This window comes from Oryzias latipes, chromosome 17 (assembly GCF_053564925.1).
Source record: "Oryzias latipes strain Hd-rR chromosome 17, Olatipes_Hd-rR_3.1".
In the NCBI taxonomy this organism is placed as follows: Eukaryota; Metazoa; Chordata; class Actinopteri; order Beloniformes; family Adrianichthyidae; genus Oryzias; species Oryzias latipes.
The window spans coordinates 10,842,507-10,863,876 of record NC_136253.1 but is presented as its reverse complement, the minus strand read 5'-3'; the positions used below and the strand labels follow the sequence as shown (position 1 = coordinate 10,863,876).

The 21,370-nt window shown below is 38.7% G+C and overlaps 1 protein-coding gene, 1 long non-coding RNA gene and 1 pseudogene across 5 annotated transcripts; 2 read left to right on the top strand and 1 right to left on the bottom strand.

Annotated features, from left to right (window-relative positions):
- The first annotated feature begins 431 nt into the window (after positions 1 to 431).
- LOC105356133 (uncharacterized) lies at positions 432 to 5,028 on the top strand. Of its 4 annotated transcripts, none has more exons than XM_020711304.3 (4): positions 432 to 579; positions 654 to 702; positions 2,157 to 2,475; positions 2,572 to 5,028. In XM_020711304.3, exon 4 carries the CDS (start codon positions 2,572 to 2,574, stop codon positions 4,072 to 4,074), a length of 1,503 nt encoding a protein of 500 aa, XP_020566963.1. In that variant the 5' UTR covers positions 432 to 579; positions 654 to 702; positions 2,157 to 2,475; the 3' UTR covers positions 4,075 to 5,028. The 4 variants fall into 4 exon arrangements, with proteins under 4 accessions (XP_020566963.1, XP_078790616.1, XP_020566964.1 ...); XM_020711305.2 differs by having other exon boundaries at positions 442 to 503; XM_078934490.1 differs by lacking the exon at positions 654 to 702 and having other exon boundaries at positions 434 to 579.
- Positions 5,029 to 13,031: 8,003 nt separating this feature from the next.
- LOC144986676 (uncharacterized) lies at positions 13,032 to 20,050 on the bottom strand. Its single transcript, XR_013650523.1, has 3 exons — positions 19,928 to 20,050; positions 13,247 to 13,340; positions 13,032 to 13,167 (listed from the first exon to the last, which is right to left on the bottom strand). It is a non-coding gene; the product is annotated as an uncharacterized LOC144986676 (long non-coding RNA).
- On the top strand, positions 14,227 to 15,218 carry LOC111946308 (E3 ubiquitin/ISG15 ligase TRIM25-like; annotated as a pseudogene).
- Positions 20,051 to 21,370: the final 1,320 nt, after the last annotated feature.

Genomic DNA, 21,370 nt, shown 5'->3' with positions numbered 1-21,370 from the left:
ATTGAAAATTTAAATTTAAATTGAAAAAAAGGTTTTTGAAAGATAAAAAAGAAAAAAAATTGAAAGCAAAGAAGAAGTATCTGGAAGAAAATATGTAATGTTTTCTTTTGCAACTTAGAAAGTTTTGTGTGGAACTTGGTGGTATAAATATCACTCCATAGAACACCGCTTGATTTCACACATCAGTAAAGAATAATAATGAATCTGGTGAACACAATGTAATTGATTAGGCTAAAGCAGTTGAAGTTCAGACATTTAATCAGCTAAAGTAAACCAAATACATTTAATTGACGTCCACTTTAAGTAAAGTATTTTATGTGATTTATTGGGAACATTTTGCATTCATTTGGGAACGCAAAAGGAATGAATTGTAAGCTGCACTGATATGAAACAATCAGACCGGGAACTATTGTGTGTGGCATGTTCCTATAACGGTGGTTTTATATGAGCACCTCAGGTGCAATCTGAAGACAAGCAGAGATCATCGCGACTGCATTGTTGCTGTATGTTCTCTGTTGTCAGCGGCTCGGTATTCTTTAGAAAATCCTGGTAACATATGAAGTGAAGCTGCAGGGGAAGGTAATGGAAATGCCTTATTTGGACCATCTTTTAACCTGCAAAATCGATTTTTATTCCTGAACGCTGTCTGACAGGCCCATCTCGCCCCGAATTCAGTCTGGCAGGATAAACGCCGAATGTAAAGTAAGTTCTCTAGTATTTTATGTGTAAGGTATACTTTAGTTTATGTTTGTGATGATGTACAACGAATATACGAGTATTTCTGATACTATACAGTATCAGAAATTAATAGAGGACACGTAAATTGAACCGTCCGTCCATCGGGAAACGGAGGACGGTCTCTTCTGCGAAGTCCATAAATTCCAAAAAATAGACGCTTCTTCGGGCATCATCCTTCTTATGCTATGCTCGCTTTCGAAATAAATAACTATTAAATCAAATATATCAACGTTTAAATCGTTTTTGACAAGAAGCGGACTACGTGATAGGCGGTGTGGCGCGTTGTCATGGTAACTGTTGCAGAGCTCAGCTGCTGCATAGGAAAGAGGTATGCATATATATATATATATATATATATATATATATATATATATATATATATATATATATATATATATATATATATATATATATATATATATATATATATATATGCTGCACGTTGTGTTAAGTGATTTAAAGCATCATTTCATAGAGAAATTTGACCTTGTTTTTTTTCCTGATTATAAAGCTAAAGTTTGTTTCAAAGAAACAAGGAGTCTCCTTGATTGTTTTTGTTGCAATCATTAATTGCGACAAATAAAAAATTTCTTTCATGAATTAACATAATAATTTATTAACACATATTCATTCAGGTTAAGTGGCCAGAGCTTCCTTTTCTTTTTAGATGTACATGATCACTTTTTATTAACAGTCTGCAGCCAATCAGAATCAGTCTTCACCCAGATTATGGGAGAAGTGAAAGTAAGAGTATAGTTACAGCATCTATTCTGTCCATTTGATTTTTCATAGTATTTTTTTATTAACAGGGAAAATAGTTTTATAACTGCATCATAAATCTGTTTACTAAAAAGTTACTTTTTAATAAAACTGGTTTATGATGTTTAACTCTAAAGCACTTAGGGATTTTAAAGCAAACTAAAAAAGAGCTAAAGTACTCCACTTTATTCAACATTAGCATGGATGGATTGAAACAGCTGTAATGATAGTCCAGGTAGAGGATCTGCCATTGTCTTTGTTTCTTAATACAATTAAGCAGTGGCTGTCTGTTGTTTTGTGTGCTACTCCATCCATTCTTTGGGGTCACAGGGATGCTTGAACCTCCTCAGCACTGTTGGGCAAAGGCGGGGTACACCCTGGACAGTATGCCAATCCATCGCAGGGCAGTGAACAAGTCATTGTGAATAAATCCCCTCCTTTCTGTACAGTGACATCAGAGATAAGCTTCTGATAACAGAGTCTCTGACCATCATTGCTCAGGAGCCTCTGGTGAAGGTTTGCTGCAAAGAGCAGCTCCAGTTGGTTGCTCTTGTGAAAGAAAGGATTTAGTTGTTCAGAAAAATGAGAAGCTCAACGGTTGATTCTTCAGCCTGAACAGTCAGTTTGCATGTTTTTCTTTATCCTCTTTTGTTTCTAAGACCCCAGATGTTCCACAGCAGTCTGTCTGGATGGAGGTTAAATGGCAGTTCAGTAACCAGGAGAAGAACTCCAGTCTGGACCAAGAGGAACCAGAACCTTCACAGATCAAAGAGGAACAGGAGGAACCATGTGTTCATCAGGAGGGAGAGCAGCTTGTTCAGAATCAGGAGACGGAGATGAAGGTGGAGTTTGAGTCTGAGTGTGAAAAAACATCCATAGTCTGTGAAGATCCCACGTTTGAGATCAAGGAGGAGGCCGACCATGAGTGCAGCCTGCAGAACATCATCAGGGTTCCTGTGATCAACTTACATAGAATAGGTATTTGAACTTGAACTTCCTGACAAAGTTTTTCCTAAATGTTACAGAAAAAAAAGTCAATTTTAGTCCAATAAGAATCTTTCTTTTTCCTCACAGATGTTTCACAGCTGCCCATCTTTAAGAGGGATGAGAAGAGGAGCTGCAACCAGAAACAGGAGGGAATCTGAGCCTCCACAGATCAAGGAGGAGCAGAAGGAGCTCTGCATCAGTGAGGAAGGAGAGCAGCTGGAACTGAAGCAGGAGAACGATGCTTTTATGATCACTGACACCAAAGCAGAACTAAGTGAGACCAAAGTTCTGGAAGTGAACAGTTATATCAGAACCAGCAGTCACACTGAGAATATAGACCACTCTCCCACATTAGAAAACCACAGTCTTACAGATGAAATCTTGATCAAATGTTGTGTTTGTGGGAAAACCTTCAGTCGTTCATTTGGGAATCTGTCCCAAATGCAGCATCAGGGTGTAATCCAATCTGGTGTGACACTAGGCCTTTGTGAATCCTGCAGAACCAGATTAAATCAAAGTTATTCTGGGACTGTCCAGGTTTTCAAAAAACACAGTAGCTTGGAAAATCACGTCAAAATACTCCCATCTGAAAAAGCTTGTAGCAAGACTCACAGTTTGACCAAACAGAAAAAGATTTGTGAAGCCAGGAGGCAACATTCTTGTAAAATATGTGGAAAAAATTTAAAACCAAATTCTTCTTTAAAGCGGCACATGAGGATTCACACAGGTGAGAAGCCTTTCATTTGTGGTACATGTGGAAAATGTTTCACATGGGGGGCTAATTTATCTGATCATATGAGATCTCACAAAGGTGAGAAGCCATTTACCTGTGACATATGTGGAAGAGGCTTCACACACAGGACTTATTTAGCTGATCACGTGAGAACGCACACAGGTGAGAAGCCTTATACTTGTAAAATCTGTGGAAAAATTTTTACACTTGCTCAAACTTTAAAGAACCACATGAGGATTCACACAGGCGAGAAGACTTTCACTTGTGACACATGTGGAAAATGTTTCACCTGGAGGGCCAACTTAGTTGATCATATGAGATCTCACACAGGTGAGAAGACTTTTAGCTGTAAAACCTGTGGAAAATATTACAAACATAGTAAAAATCTAAAGCACCACATGAGGATTCACACAGGTGAGAACATTTTCCCTTGTGACAAATGTGGAAAATGTTTCACATGGAGGGCTAATTTATCTGATCATATGAGATCCCACACAGACGACAAGCCTTTTATTTGTGAAACGTGTGGAAAACGTTACAAACACGCTCACACTCTAAACGTGCACATGAGGCTTCACACAGGTGAGAAGCCTTTTATCTGCAAAACCTGTGGAAAATGTTACAAGCATGTTCAAACTTTAAAGAACCATGTGAGGATTCACACGGGGAAGAATTCTTTCCCTTGTGATATTTGTGGAAAATCGTTCACACCGTTGTCTAAATTAACTGAACATGTGAGATCTCACTCAGGTGAGAAGCCTTTCACCTGTAAAAGCTGTGGAAAATGTTACAAACATAATAAATCTTTAAAGGACCACATGAGGATTCACAAAGAGGAGGGGCCTTTTGCTTTGTAATCTATGTGGAAAATGACCTAAAATTGTTTGTTTTTTTATAATCCCTCCAAGTTTTCATCATCAGAACTCAGTGGATTCATAAATAGTCTTTGTAAAATTCTTGTATTGGTTTGGTTTTTATTTCGTGAAATCTGTCATGTCATATTTGCCTTTAAAAAAAGTAGTGAGCGTGGTGTCTGAATAGCTTTTCAAATTCAGGGCACTAGATGGTGTCGCACTATATAGTTTTTCAGTAGTTAAGGGTTAGGGAGGGAACTCTGACAGCCAAAGTTGTACATATATGAGAAAACATGTACACGAATAAGAAAAAAATTGTACTTTTACAAGGAAAAAGCGGTGCTTTTTTCAAAACCTGCAGTCAAATATGAAGTTGGTTGTGTAAACCTCCATCCCCATTACATGCCGACTAAATCCATCGATGCACCCAGTAATAGTGATGCCATAAGGCTTTAGTTTATCTCAGGAATCAATGTACCAGAGTGAAGTTGGGCCTCACTTTACTGCCGCCGGAAAATCAGTCCTAGTGGGACAAGAATCTTCTTCAGTGACCTGCAAATTTTTTTCAATGTTCTGATGTTGACTGACTAAAAGATTTAGTAATAGTAATAATGGATTGGATTTATCTGCGCTTTTCCAGAAGCTCAAAGCGGTTGCAGTGTGTCCATTATTCATTCATTTCCTCATTCATAGTACTGTTGATGGTAACTACTGTTGTTGCCACAGCTGCCCTGGGGCAGACTAACAGTATTTCCTTGTTTGTGAAACCAATGCTTCATTCAGCATTGGCTCTCTACATGCACTCTATGTCTCTCATAATGAAACACAATATTGATTCTTGTTTTTGTAGCTGTTTTTCTTAGTAAACAGATTTTGCATCATAAATGTATGTACGTTTAAAATAAAGTTACCATTGTTTTTACTGCTCGCTCTTGAAAATATAAAAGTTTTGAAAGCCATGCTGTTCTTCTGTCTTTTCTCCAAGCCAACCAGCAGTTGAGCCGGGTGAGAAGCTATTGTCAAAAACAAGATGTCCAAGTGAAATAAAGCAATCTTTTGAAAGTGTTAACATAAATATGGAGTCCATGTGAATAACAGTTCTGAACTATACATTGTTCAGATCTGAACATCTGAATATTTACAAGCTGAGCATTTTCTATGTACTCTCTCAGTTAGCCTGTGACAAGACATGCCTCCTCCATGCTGCTGTAATCATCCTCATCCTCACTATCTGGCATTGGCCAGATGATCCTTTTCAATATTGCCTGAAAAGAAACCTCTCTCAAGGACCCCCACCTGAAAATATATATTTTGTTAATTTGAAGCCAATTAACTGCAAGTCCATAATTTGCTCTGCAGATCTTGGGAAAAGGATTGTGGCTAGGGCGGGGCGCTCTTTAATGGACTGAGTTTGATAAGTAAGATGAGGAGTTTTACCGAAAGAAGAAACAGATACACCGATAAGGGGCATCCCTGCCTTACCCCATGTTTTAAAAAAATCTAGAAGAAGTTCCGCCAGAGTTTTATAGAACTATTACTATTGAATTGTAAAGTTTGAACAGCATTGCAGAAGAATTGACCAAAGCCAAATTTGTTTAAAGCGGCAATAATAATATTGTGTTCTAAAGAATCAAATGCTTCATAAAAGTCTAGAAAAAGAATGATGGGTCGGCGGTACGATCCCCTCCAGCCAACTGTCGTTGTGTCCTTGGGGAAGACACCCCACCCTCCCTGCCTCCAGTGCAGCTCCACCGGTGTGTAAATGTGTATGATGGTCAGAGGGACAGCCACGCCTCTGTCAGTCTGCCCCAGGGCAGCTGTGGCTACAACAGCAGCTTACCGTCACTTAATCTGAATGAGTAGTGAAGGAAGAATGGACACAATGTCAGTGCGTTGAGCAGATAAATCCCAGATAAATGTAATTCATTAAGATGATGCTGAATTTGTTGACGCAAAATGAAAAAGAAAAAGCAATCCGCCAAACCATTTTTTCTTTTTCTTCTTCAACACCGCTCATTTTGTCACTTAATTATTAAGCATTTGGCTGTCTCTTTACTGCAGTATGAGCAGAAGATGAACAGCTTTTCATTATAATCTGCTGAAAGTCGCTGCAGCACCATAAACAGAAGTAAAAAGCTTCCTCTGTAAGTGTTACTGCCCTCAGTCGAATGGTGACTGCAGAGAAGCTTCTCCAAGCCGATCGCTGATCGTGTGTGCATCACTTGAGTCGCCTTTCTTCCACGGAAACTCAGCTGCATCTTCTTGACTTGTTGGAGTTCGTTTTCCAGCTTCCTCCACTTTTTGGTTTGAAATGGTTTATTTCAAGCAATTCAGTAGAAATAATACACAACAGCAATATAAACATCAGTTATACATTCATACAGTAACTAATCAAACTTAGGATAATTAGACATATTAATAAATATTGCTTGAAAGGGAGTGGGAGGAAGCGAACTTATATAATCCCACCCCGATTATACTATAACCATTTTATTACATGATTTATCAATATCCGGTTCCCAGTTTTTATCAGACAGAATAAAAATCATAAAATATCGAAAAAGCACATGACAAAGATGAATTACTTAAGTATTACGTCAAAAATAACTATTTTAGAAATCAACATGGCAAATGCAGATCAGTCATCTGAACTATATGCAGATTATGTTACTTATAAAAGCCATTCATATGAATAAAACATAATACTATATCAGTAAAGCAGACAACACTGTTTCAGGAATTTTCATAGCAAAATTTCATCAAGTATCAAAAGTTAAAAACATGTGCAAAATTATGCTACATTAGGCTTAGCCGACACTTGTTCCATAAAACTTTTCAGCGTTTCTTGAATAATGTCAAGAGTCTTTTTGAGGTCTTCATATTCTTGGGGTTTCTTCGGGGGCATGGTCAGCTGTCTTTTTTGAAAATCAACCTTTTAAGTAATTTGAAGATAGTTGTATTCGCAGAGAGGCACGCCACGCGTCCTGCCGTGTAACCCGGAACCGGAAAGCCAGTAATTTTTTTGGTTTGAAATGGTTTATTTCAAGCAATTCAGTAGAAATAATACACAACAGCAATATAAACATCAGTTATACATTCATACAGTAACTAATCAAACTTAGGATAATTAGACATATTAATAAATTTAATAAATTAATAAACTTTTGAACCATGGATTCATTCATCTGGAATTCTCTCGCAGCTGCTCCCATGTTTCTCTTTGTAGCTGATAGCTTGCAGTTTAAACTGCTGACAACATGAAATGGGAAGGCATTTTCTTCATCACGAAATCCCCTTTTATAGTCACCTGTGTGCTGGACACCTCTTAAATGAATCATTAAACTCACCTGTGGTTGAATGACACAAACAGAATTTTTGTTATGTAAATTTTCCAAAACAATGAACTTCAACCGTCCTAAAAATAATTTTAGTCAAACTTTTTACTTACCACAACATTCAGCTCTGCCTGCTCCCTCCTCAATTTTGGGTTTGTCAGTATCATCTGCCTGTCTTTGCTCCTCAAACGCGACACAAAGCATGCAATAAAGGGACTCTTTTACAGCACACTTATCATGCTTTAAATTATTTACATTATGCTTTTAAATATATTGAAAGTCAATTTAAATGCTATTGTTTAGTTTGGTTACTACTTGTGGTAAAATTGCACAATGTTCAAAGTGATATTAGTTTAATGGATTAAGCTATCTTTTAGTTAAATTATCAGTTAGGCTTTGAGTTATTTCTCCTTTACCATTTCCCATCTTCTGTTTTCGTAACCCTTGCACTATCCTATGACCCCACCCTTATATTGACGTGTTCTCCCTACCATGACAAAGGTGGATAAAGGTGGAGAGGATTTCATGTAATCCATGGACACCAGTTAGGTTCACAAATCATTGAAGAAAAAAGGTTCAGCGCACTGTCTAGTGGGTCTAGATGACCCAACTCCCAATGTTAAAGTGCCTAAGATAGCACAAGGGTTAAAAGAACATCCTTTCTTTTCTTTAACCTTTTTTTTTTTGCAGTCTGCCTGAGTGACACAGAGTGCTGATTCAGTAGTAACAATACTTTGATATTTTCCATCTACTTCATTAATTTTTATCAAACTCTGACATTCAAATGATCAATCCAAACACACCTGTTTAACAGGAGCAGTAATTCAATCTTTGTCCACATAGTGGTAGCAAAGTACCATCAATGACATCACAAACCTGCTGCAACCATTACAAAATGTAAATTCTTGTTTTCAGTATCAGTGATGTAACAGATCAATGAGTTAAAGTGAAAAATTTGAATTAAAGATTTTCCTTTCATGGTAATTCAGCTTTTCTCTGTTTAGGAAACACAGATGTTACAAGACTGTTTGATGGTGAACAGAACATTTGACTCCTCCCACTTCCCAAACCTTGTTAGAGAACCACATGTTTCTGATGGTGGGTAAGATCCACAAAAACAACATGAATTTATTATTCAATAATTGTTTAAACAAAAACAAAAATGAGGAAAACAACGTTAAAAAATCTATATCCAATTTGAATTTTTTAAACTGTGACAGGTGACAACAGTATTGGTGTCACGTTCTTCCACCTGAACAGAATAACTGAGAGATGGACACTTATTTTTCCAGGTGGGAAATTCATCCATTTAAAATGATTGTTTAGAATGATTGTTGATGAGATCCAGCAGGGGGCCTGTCTCAGAAAGGAGGTACAACCAACTCTGAGGTTAAACTTGAACTCTGAGTTGGTCAATCGAGAGATTAACAACTCTGAGTTTTCTGTTTCAGAGAAGCTGATCGGAGTTAGGTCAATCAATTCTGAGTGGACTGATTCGGAGGTGAGCGTGAGCACCGCAACTATAAGAAGCCATTATCAATGGAGCGCAGATATTACGAGTCACCATGGCAACCGTGGAAAAAAAGAGGTCTGCGTATTTTTCGCCAGCTGAACTTGACGTGCTGCTGCAGAGTTACAGTGAATATGAGCACATATTCCAGAAGAAAAGCAACACCGCTGCATCTGCAAAACAGAGACAGTTAGCGTGGGAAAACATAGCTGCTCAAGTTAATGCGCAAGTTTGCATTTAAATCATTGTTATAAAATATTGGCTGTAATATCTTTTTAAATAGCGTAAGGTGTGAAATAAAAAATGGCGATATTTAGGTGTACTTTTGAAGTGTCATTCCTGGTGTAATTGCATGAAATGCTGCATAGTGTACAGAACCAATCGGGGGGGGGGGGGGGGGGGGGGGAATGCATTTGACGTCGGTAATGTTTAGAGGACTTTTTTGTTAGCCTTCCCCTCTTGCAAACGTTGGTCAGTTTAATATTAATACATGCAATTGTGTTTTTAAAAGTGAACTTTTGTCTACCCTTGTATTGATCAAGTGGTATAGGTTTATATGGGATTAAGAAAGTAAGCAGTGCTAGCAAATTGTGTTTCCTAAAAGTAATTGTTACATTAATCTAATTCGATGTCCCTGATTTCATTTTCATGTAGATGCAATCCTGCAGGAATTAAAAGAACATGGCAGCAGCTAAAAATGAAGTATAAAAACATAATTCAATCAGGTCAAATGTGAGCATGTCATGGATGTAGGCTTTGTTGACAATATTTGACATAAGAAACATCTACATAGCAATACATATCTAATGTTGTTTTCATTGTATATATGTAATTGACTGCAACGAAAAACGGTAACGCTCAAACAAAAACATATGGGAAATGACAAAAAATCGAGTCTAGGTCTCAAAATTCTCGCACGACGTAAATGTAATTCTCTACGAATTAATGCAGCCTCCTCGTCTATTGGGTCCTCCAAAAAAGGACAAGCCATTCTTGTCACTTGTCTCTGTGTGACGGAAATGTGGGCAATGAAGGTTGAAGCGAAATATAGTGCTTCGTCTTTAAAAAGGGGAGGGGACCGGCAGAAACTTCGAGTTTGGAGAATAAAACCTGCTCCCGACCAGGTTAGGTTCACAGCATAAGTAACCATGGACACTGACTCAGAGTATAAGTTACCTCTCTTTCAGAAACGGGTTTGACTTACTCTGTTTACTCTGGTTAAACAAACCTCCCATTCTGAAACAGAAAACCCAGGGTTTCCCTGATTTCCGGGTTTATGAACTCAGAGTTTACACTTAACCTCCTTTGTGAAACAGGCCCCTGCTCCCGACCAGGTTAGGTTCACAGCGTAAGTAACCATGGACACTGACTCCGAGTATAAGTTACCTCTCTTTCAGAAACGGTTTGACTTACTCTGCTTTCTCTGATTTAACAAACCTCCCATTCTGAAACGGAAAACCCAGGGTTTCCCTGATTTCAGGGTTAACGCACTCAGAGTTTACACTTAACTTCCTTTCTGAAACAGGCCCCAGGGGGGTATTCCAGGAAGCATGTTATGCTAGCTCCCATGATAAGTTTGAGGCTAAGGAAGTTGATAACCTCAGTTTTCGGTTCCAGAAATGGAGGTATGTTTCAGGGTATGTCAAGTTGCCATGGCAACTCATGCTCTGAACATAACCTGGTCCGGAGAAGGTTTAGTTGAAGCTTAGTTTGTTTACAGAGAGGTGAAGCAGCATGGCGTGTCCATTTGAAGATGATTTAGTGGATGAAGAAGCTCAGATAATACTTTTTCCACCATGAGAGGGTGATAAGACCACATATGGATGTTGGAAAGATAAACCTTTTTTACTTTGATCTAACTTAATTATTTGCTTCAGTTAAGATAAATCATTTTTTGTTAAATCACCTTAAAAATAACACGTAGTTTCAGACAATTATTTTACTTTCATTCAAATTAATTCAATTAAGTAAGTGTAACTTTGGTGCTGCTGTTAGATCTGCACCGCAAGGGATTGTGGGATACCATTTCCTTTGCCTATCTGGACGGATTTTGGTTTAAGTGTGGGTTTTTGACCAAATGTGTTTAGTTGTTTAGCTGTTTTACTGTGTTTTGCCATGTTTTACCGAGTTATTTTGTCCTTTTGTGATTATGTCTCTGCACCATGAGTGAGAGTGAAGGAGGGGATGATGAGTTTATATAGCCCCCCTACCATGAATTCCTGTTATTACAATAAAGGAAAATTCTTTAATGAATCTAAGCGGAACGTTTATTTTTTCCCCGTCTTTTTTATTGTTGTAAAAATGAGCATATCTGCCGGCTCATACTTAGAGCATATGAGAGATCAAGAAATATAATTAATTAAGATGGAAAAAATATTAATTGAATTGGATTAATATGACAGTTAGATAAATACATAAATTTGAGTTGTATAAACAATTATTGAGTTTTATAGACGTAAGAAATTAGGTTGAATAAATTTAACTCAATTATTTGTTACCAATAGAAGTAATTTTGAGTTGGCAAAATTGGATAAGTTATATATATATATATATATATATATATATATACATAATGTGACGCATATATATATATATATACATAAATATATATATATATATATATATATATATGTATATATGCGACACAAGGAAAATGGAAATAAGATCAGAAACTCGTGCGTTTACTTTGTCTGTTCTTTTTCTACAAGCAGAAACTCTTTCTTTTGCTGATGCAGCCGTGTTACTTTTTTGATGGTCGTATAATCTTCATACGGCGTCATTAAAATCTCAGACTCCGTCTCACTGAAGTATAGCGCTTTCTTCTTTTCTCCACGCGTTGCCATGATGACTCTGTAAATCGGCGATCCATTGAGAATGTCCTTATGTACGTGCACGTGCATTAACCCAGGGTTACCAAGTTGGGCGTAATTACGCCAACTCATAATCGGTCTTTTGGAACAGACTTACCCAGAGTAATCAAGTTCAGGCGGATTTCAGCCAGAGTTCAGGGTTAAAGACAGGCTAGTTTAAACATGCTTCCTGGAATACCCCCCAGACCAACTGCGTATACTGTAAATAAAGATGCTTTTGTGATCTGTTTTTACTATTTTCAGCTTTTTCTAAATTATTTTTCTATTTTCTAATAAAGGAAGAACGTTTGGTCTTTCATTGATTCATGGTGGAGCGTGCATGTCGGGTATTAGTCCAGTGAGAGAAGAATAAAAACAAAATTTAAACCGCAGAAAAACTGGACAATAAGTTGAACAAAACTATCTTTGCTGCTCTGTTGTTTGCAGTTTATCCATTAAAAGATTTTAGGGCCTGCTAGAGAACTGGTGAGGATGAGGAGAAAGAAGAAGAATGCTTCCCAGAAGAACTCTGTAGACTAGCAGAGTACCTTTAATCTTTTATTGAAAAGTTTATTTTGTGTTTTAAGAGGGAAAAAACAAAAAAATAACTTTAGCTGTTTTAAAGACTAGTCAAGAATAAACCTGTTTTTATCATTTAAAACTTTCACATAAATCCAAATATATTTAAAAAAAGAAATTCTGTCAAAGTCAAAGAGAAAATTGACTCAATATCTCTGACTCCCATCAATACGTCAGAGGTGATTGGGTGCTGGTTCACTGTACTTATGGCGTCTTGCAATCTGAATGGGGGACTGAGGTCTCTAACCCCAGTCCTCAAGGACCAATCTTAAGTTTCTTTTTTTCTCTGTCCTGCCATTGCTGTTTTTCTACCATGATGTTATTTTGTCTGGAGGTCCAGCCTTCCTTTGAATGTGTAGCTTCTGGATGGTTGATGTTCCATCATGATCCTGCAGCCAACATTTGGATGAAAACACTGAATTTCCAGCACGATGGCGTCCAACTCTTCATCTCCAACTGAAGAATAGCTGTCAGATTTCCTACACATTAAAGTGGTTCACATTAAACAAAAGAAAATGTCATGCTCGGCAGACCCAGGGGCGAGGAATCAGCGGAATCGTCACCGGAGGAAAGATCTGCAAGACGTCGAGATGAAGGTAAATTTTTCTTCTGTGGTAATATTGAGTGGAGATATTGATGAGGCGGAATGTAGTGGAGCTTGGTGCTGGAGTGAGCGTGGTTTGGCGTAGTATGAGGCTGAAGTGGAGCTTATAGAGTTGAGGAGGCTGGTGTCGAGGCTTGGCAGATGGCTTGAGCAGGTAGGTGGACTTTAAGATGAGGAGCGTGAGACTGAACCCAGATCGACACTTGTGGAGATGAAGTTCTATAGACAGAGTGAAACCGTGAATGAGACAAATGCAAAACTTTCTTGGCTTGAGAGAACATTTGACCATGTACTGCACCATAGAGAGCAACGAACTGGCGATGAATACTGGACTGCGGCCACCGTAAATACAGGAGCAGGAAATGAGGTAAGTGCCGACAGCTGGGTCCAATCTGTGAAGATAGCAGAAAGGGGAAGTGGGAGGAGAAGACTCCTGGAGGTACCGTGACAGAAAAAACGCTTTAAAGATACATTTGATTTATTTTAAATTGATCAAATATTTCTGACTTTTGTTAAAACAGTGTTTTGTTAGTTTTTCGCTAATTGTCTTTTCATCTAAATGATCCAACTAAAATATAGAATGTTTTCATCTGTTTGGACAGAAACAAGACGACAGTGAGATCAAGTTTTCCATTAAACTGTAATATAACAAACCGTAACTGGTTGAATAAAAAGATCAACAAATTTGAATATCTTATAAAGATGGGGATCTCATAACATGTCTGTTACTCTTTGGCGTTTCTGCTTCATCTGTAATCTTTACCTTCATTAAATGATGTTTTTGACCATTTAAACCATAAGATATAAACTGTTTAAATAAACTGCATCAAAAAACAAAAGTAAAAAATAAACTTCATAATATGTTAATAAAGTGTCAGCGTCATTTAAAATGAAATCTTACTAGAAGATAAATTATTTCTATTTCCAAATTAGTAAACACAACATTTGTTGATAACAATGACGAACTTTGTACTTTGTCTCTTTAATGATTTTTGAGTGACAGTAAAACCCCAAAATGTTTGAGTTTTATTAGTAGATCTGCTGAAAAAGAACAATTTTGATGTCTTGTTTTATTTATTTTTTTTAAAGTTAAATAGCCACTTTCTCTAAAGTTCTCCTCTTCCTGATCTGGAGCTCCTCCTCTGTCATGATGGGCGTGACCAAAAGGAAAAGAAAAAAAGAGGCTGATTGGCTGAACTCAAAGTACAAAACACCTGATCAACGGATCAGAGTCAAACTGGTTTCTGAGGAAGTGAAAGTCTCATAGTCTTTGTGTCTGAGAGGAGAAATGGCGCAGAAAGGAATTCATCTGGATAAATAAACCTTCTGCTGTTCCATCTGTCTGGATCTGCTGAAGGATCCGGTGACTATTCCCTGTGGACACAGCTACTGCATGAAGTGTATTCAAGGATTCTGGGATGAAGAGGAGAAAATCCCCAGCTGTCCTTAGTGCAGGAAGATCTTCATACCGAGGCCTGTTCTGGTGAAAAACAACATGTTAGCAGATTTAGTGGATCAGCTGAAGAAGACTGGACTCCAAGCTGCTCCTGCTGATCTCTGCTATGCTGGACCTGAAGATGTGGTCTGTGATGTCTGCACTGGAAGAAAACTGAAAGCCATCAAGTCCTGTTTGATCTGTCTGGCCTCTTACTGTGAGAAACACCTTCAGCCTCATTTGGATGCAGCTGCATTCAAGAAACACAAACTGGTGGAACCCTCCAAGAACCTGCAGGAGAACATCTGCTCCCGTCATGATGAGGTGATGAAGATGTTCTGTCGCACTGATCAGAAGTGTATCTGTTATCTCTGCTCCGTGGAAGAACATAAAGGCCACGACACAGTCTCAGCTGCAGCAGAAAGGACTGAGAGGCAGAGAGAGCTGGAGGAGAGTCAACAACAAATCCAGCAGAGAATCCAGGACAGAGAGAAGGAGATGAAGCTGCTTCAACAGGAGGTGGAGGCCATCAATCACTCTGCTGATCAAACAGTGAAGGACAGTGAGAAGATCTTCACTGAGGTGATCCGTCTCATCCAGAAAAGAAGCTGTGATGTGAAGCAGCAGATCAGATCCCAGCAGCAAACTGAAGTGAGTCGAATCAAAGATCTCCAGGAGGAGCTGGAGCAGGAGATCACTGAGCTGAAGAGGAGAGACGCTGAGCTGAAGCAGCTCTCACTCACAGAGGATCACAGCCAGTTTCTGCTCAACTACCCCTCACTGCCACCACTCAGTGAGTCCACACACTCATCCAGCATCAATTTCCGTCCTCTGAGATACTTTGAGGATGTGACAGCAGCTGTGTCAGAGCTCAGAGACAAACTGCAGGACATTCTGAGAGAGGAATGGACAAACATCTCACTGACAGTCACTCATGTGGATGTTTTACTGCCAGAACCAGAACCAAAGAGCAGAGCTGACTTCTTGAAATATTCACGTCAAATCACACTGGATCCAAACACAGCACACAGACGACTGTTACTGTCAGAGGAAAACCGAAAGATAACATTCATGGAAAAACCTCAGTCTGATTCTGATTATTCAGACAGGTTTACTGATTATCTTCAGGTTCTGAGTAGAGAGAGTCTGACTGGACGTTGTTACTGGGAGGTGGAGAGGAGAGGAAAACACGTTTATATAGCAGTCGCATACAAAAACATCAGCAGATCTAGAGATGAAAGTGGATTCGGTTGTAATGATAAATCTTGGTCATTAGATTGTTCAACACACAATTTATCATTTCACCACAACAGCATAAAAACCTCCATCTCAGCTCCTGTTTCCTCCAGAGTAGGAGTGTACCTGGATCACAGAGCAGGTGTTCTGTCCTTCTACAGCGTCTCTGAAAGCATGACTCTCCTCCACAGAGTCCAGACCACATTCACTCAGCCGCTCCATGCTGGACTGAGGTTGGGTTTTGTTGTTGGAACCACAGCAGAGTTCTATAAACTCAAATAGTTCCTGAAGTTTATGAATGTTTATTTTTAGTGATTTCTCTGCTTTAGATCATTTTGAACTAAACATTTTAACTGTTAATATTCTGTGGAGTAATGTTTGTAGTCAGAAATAAAGAGAAACGGAAAATCTCTAGAATGTGGATTTGAGACATTTTTTGACATGAATCAAAAAATGTTTGGAGGAAAATCTGTTTTCTTCCTTTTTTGAACTTTGGGATTTGACTGTTTAAAATAAAATTTCTCACAAATGTTTTGTTCCTGTTTTTGTTTTGTTGTCATGTGAACTGAAGGAAGCTGCAAGGGTGCCGAGTTCATGTTTACAGTAGAAACATCTTTGTCAGTCAGCCAGTCTGTGTCCTTTTGACTTTTTTGACTTTGTGCAGTCAAATGAGAAGTTTTCCTGAAAATTTGCTCCAAGCAGAACAGGCCAAAAGCAGTTTTTAGATTCTGATCATTCTGATCCTCTTTTCAGAGAGTCCTGTTTTCAGGCTGTGGGCTTTAACCCTTGTGCTATCCTCACTTTAACATTGGGAGTTGGGTCATTTAGACCCACTAGAAAGTGTGCTGAGCCTTTTTTCTTGTGAACCTCACTGGTGTCCATGGATTACATGAAATCTTTCCTGCTTTTATCCACCTTTGTCTTAGTAGCGAGAACACGTCAATGGAAGGGTGGGGTCATCTAAGATAGCACAAGGGTTAAATCCATGTTATTCCAGCAGCTGCAGAAAACAACGGAAAGGTGCATTACTGCCATCTACTGGAGAGGATCAGGAATCAGGATTCTAATCTCTCTTTCTACTTAAAATGAGGACTTTGATTGGTTCCAACAAGAAGAGTTGATCAATCAGTTCAAAGTTCAAAGTGTGGTCAAATTTTCTTTCATAAAGTAACTGTATGCTCTGTTTACGCAATTGTTGCTGTTTTATTGTAAAGATATAACACATGTACAGTAGGTGGCACTTATACATCAAAATCTTTGGTTTCGAAAGGCGTGAAGAATAAACCTTTATGTGGCAGTATGGTTGCTCGGCACAGTACATAAGTAAATGTCCAAATAAACTCTTCAAGTATATGTAGATACCGCAGTTGTTTTGGTGAAAATAAATGCAACCACTGTTCCTCATGGTGACGCTTAGCTAGCTTAAAGTCTATAAAAATTAACTTTCAGCCAAAGAAAAATAAATTGATTAATTTCCACTTGTAGTGTTGTTTAAATGGTTTTAATCCACATGTTTTAATTGCGTTCTCTGTTTGCTGAAAAACAGCTGATTTTCTAACTGTTAAATCCACTCCAAACTAATTCACAAACCCATAACCATTTCTTACTTTTTTCAATTTATTTGACAACTATTGTTCATATTAGTTTAATTTGGATTTTATTTTTCCCTGGGAAATTGATAAAGATCAAAATTAAGGAAAAGCAGGTTTAAAATAACAGGAAATTTCAAGATAATCCATCAGGAAAATTACAAAAAACTTGGTAATTTTTTGACTGTTACACCAAGCGGCCAGAGGTCGCGTTCACTTCTTCAATCGCGACCTCTGCCATCACTACCTTCCTGTCTACAGTGTTCTCCAAATTTGGAAACCCTACAGACGTAATTAGTGATAATGGGACTCAATTTACACCGTTAGTTTGCTACATTCCTGGAGCAGAGAGACATACAGTGGGGCAAAAAAGTATTTAGTCAGCAATCAATTGTGCAAGTTCTTCCACTTGATAAAGGGTTACCTGTAATTCATGGGATTCCATGGGGTTCATCAGACTCTGCTACAAAAACTAGTCTAATGTAGGTATATCACATTAAAGTACGGTTCCAGGTTAATGAGCAGATGCATGAGCCGGTCTGCTGCTCTCACAACGATCTTCAAGCGACTTAAAAGTTGATACTCTCCGAAAAAGAGAGCTGACCATGGGCCCGGAGAAAAACCAAGCAACAAGTGACAACGATGACATAAAAAAAATCTTCGACGACATCCAAGCTTTGTTGTATCCTTTCATGGAGCAAGTGAATGACATCCAGGCTTAGCCAACTTCTGCCATGGAGCTAGTGGAAGAGTTCCGAAGATTTCGGGCTCAAAACGAGTAACGAGATAACCGGGTCAACATTCTGGAGAAAAGAATGGAGGATGTGGAACAACAAGCAAGGATGAATAATGACATTCTCACTGGATTACAAATCAAACCTCGGGCAAAAGTAACTGCAGCTGGAGCTGGCATTACTAGTCCTAATTACGCTAGCATTGCCAGCATTTCTTCAGCACCTGGGAACGAGGGTGAGACTCTTAAATACCAAGTGGTATCATTTCTCACGTCTAAAGGGATTTCTCTGGATCTAAATACCATCGAGATCTCATCATATAATTGGTTAAATGCTGTAAAGCATTCAACCAATTACATGATGACTTTTTAAGATATTCCAGGTTTTCCGGGAATTTTTGCCCTATTAAAATACATAGGGAAGTTATGGTACAAGAGGTTGCCGGTTCGAGACCCGGTTCGGACACTTCAAAAAATTTTCATCCATTCAACTATTAAAATTTTCAACTCTTTCAACTTATTCCATCTATGACTTTTGGCCCTTGAAATCCTTTAACTTTTAAAGATATTCCAAGATTTTTGCTCCATTAAAATACATGGAGAATCCTTGGAACCTTTGTTTCTTTCAACCATTGTAACTTCAACATGCCTTTAGCTAGAAACACCATTCAAACATTAAACTGCTCAGAAGACTTTGTATTCCAATATAAGTTTTGAAATTATTATGGGATGGCAACACCAACTACGGTTTTGCGGCCATTTTGTGCCTAAATGTGAGGCGATTTTAATTTTCAGTTTTTACCTATTTTAACCATTTTACTGTTGCAATGTTAAGATCTTTCAGCTTAATCCTTTCAGCTATTACTTTTGGTCTTTCAAATCCTTGAACCTTTCAAGATATTCCAGGATTTTCCAAGATTTCTGCTCCATTAAAATACATTGAAAATCCTTGCAAACCTTTGTTTCTTTCGACCATTGTAACTTCAACATACTTGTAGCTAGAGACACCGTTCAAAGATTAAAATGATCACAAGGCTTTGGACTATAAAATAAGATTAAAATCATTATGGGATGTCGACACAACCTACTGTTTGGTGGCCATTTTATGACAATATCTGAAGCAAAGATTGCAATAAACTTCCTCGATGGCTGGAACTGAACATATTGAAATTCCCTGGATCTGGACATATAAGGAATGTGGGCGTGGTTAGCAAACAAACTTCGTTGCTAAGGACGTCCAAAGGTATACTTTTATCGATTTGTCTGAAACTGACGTTGATTTGTTCGTCATCCCCAGGCGACCCAAACATAAAATGGTTGCTATGGAGATAAAATCAGTAGAAAAGCCGCCATTTTGAAAAAGTGGATTTTTTTTTTTTATCAACTTAGAACATGTAGCTTTTACCGATATGATACTCTCAAACAATGTGTTTTTTGGAGTCAGTTGATGATACTGATTCCAATGCTAGCACTTTTAGCCATTTTAGCAACATCTTCAAATTTTCAACAGTTCAGCCATTTTTTCATCAACTTAACCTTTCATGCTTAACTTCTTCTAAAAATTTTGACCTATTTTAGCCATTCTACAATTACAATGTTCAACTTTTTCAGCTTATTCCTTCTATGACTTTTTGATCCTTTAACTTTTCAAGATTTTCAAGCACAGTTCAGCCATTTCTTCAGCAAATTAAGCTTTCTTTCAGCAATACAGCATTCAACCCTGCATTTTCTTCTGGAAATGCAGCTCCTTCTAGTTCATAATAGAACATTTATGCCCCTCCCTACATTATCCTCATTATGGGATTAGTAAAAATAAATTTCTAGATTACCAGCAACTCAAATCAATTATAAGCACTAAAACCTGCTTGACCCAAAAAGACCTTGAACTTCCTCCTACAGTAACACATTTCTTTGACCTTAAGAATCCAAAGCTTACTTCCAAAATTTACAAACTGATATCTAACACAGTTGACAGAATTTACCTACCCATTGTGACGGAATGACCAGGGGAGAAACCCAGGAACAGAGGACACAACACGAATTGACAATTTAGCCAAGGTTTAAATGCCACGAGAGGACAAACCAAAAACCAGGACTGGTACAAAGACGCTCAGGCACAGAGCACAGAAAAGCCAGACCTTAAATAGGAACCTAATGAAGATTGAATGCAGCTGTGACTCTCACAGGAGACTTCAGGAGAGGAGGAGGCCTCCAGGAGGAGCCACAGCCTGCCAGACTAATCAGACATTTTATGACATAAACCCTCCCCCTAAGTCTGGCTACCAGGCGGACGACGAGGTTGTCCAGGATGGTCCCGATGGAAACGCACGACAAGCTCCTGGTCGAGGATGTGTCGGTCTGGGACCAATTGACGATCCACAAGTCCGTAACCCTCCCAGTCGACAGGGTATTGTATGCCCCGGCCCACTTGTCTGGAAGCAAGTAGTGCTTTGACCGTGTAGACCGGACCACCATCCACGACATTGTTCTAACTACTGCTTCTCCTATTAAACAGAACGCGTATCGCATAATCCCGGTAAAGAGAAACCTGATGAGAAAAGAGGTGGAGTACCTCTTGCAGCATGGTTTAGCCATTCCAAATATTAGTCCATGGAGCTCCCCTTGTCTTTTGGAGGTTAAAAAAAATGGAAGCACTCGGTTCTGTACCGATTATCGTAAAGTGCACGCGATTACAGTACCAGATGCCCATCCATTACCACTTATTGATGACTGCATAGATGAGATTGGTCCTGCAAAATTTTTGACCAAGCTGGATATGCTAAAAGGTTATTGTCAGGTTCCTCCGACTAAGCGTGCTTCTGATATTTCAGCTTTTGTTACACCTGACTACTTTCTCCAGTATACACTCATGCCTTTCAGGATGTGCAACGCACCTGCAACCTTCCAAAGGCTGGTGAGTTAAGTACTGGGGGATGTTAGAAAAAGTAGGTCATATCTTGATAACATTGTGGTGTACTCGGAGGATTGGAACAGCTATGTGTTATCTCTGAGGAAAGTCTTCACACGTTTGTCAGCGGCCTCATTAATGTTGAACCTTGCAAAATGTGAGTTTGGCAAAGGTACAGTCCTTTACCTTGGACAGCAGGTTGGCAGTGGGAAGATATGTCCAGCAGATACTAAAGTGCTGGCCACCAAGGACTGTCCTATACCTATCACCAGGAGAGAACTCCGTCGCTTTCTGGGAATGGCTGGTTATTATCACCGGTTCTGTAAGAACTTTTCCTCTGTTGCTGCACCCTTAACATCGATGACTAGTCCTTCTGTGTCTTTTGTGTGGTCTAACGAATGCCAGCAGGCTTTCAACAACCTCAAAGGCATCCTGTGCTGCAATCCTCTCTTGTCCGCTCCCAACTCTTCCAGGCCTTTCAAGCTTGAAGTGGATGCTAGTTCTGTGGGAGCAGGCACGGT

Bases quoted from the DNA above. Each gene is read 5' to 3' on its own strand.
- LOC105356133 (XM_020711304.3), top strand. From the start codon at position 2,572: ATGTTTCACAGCTGCCCATCTTTAAGAGGGATGAGAAGAGGAGCTGCA.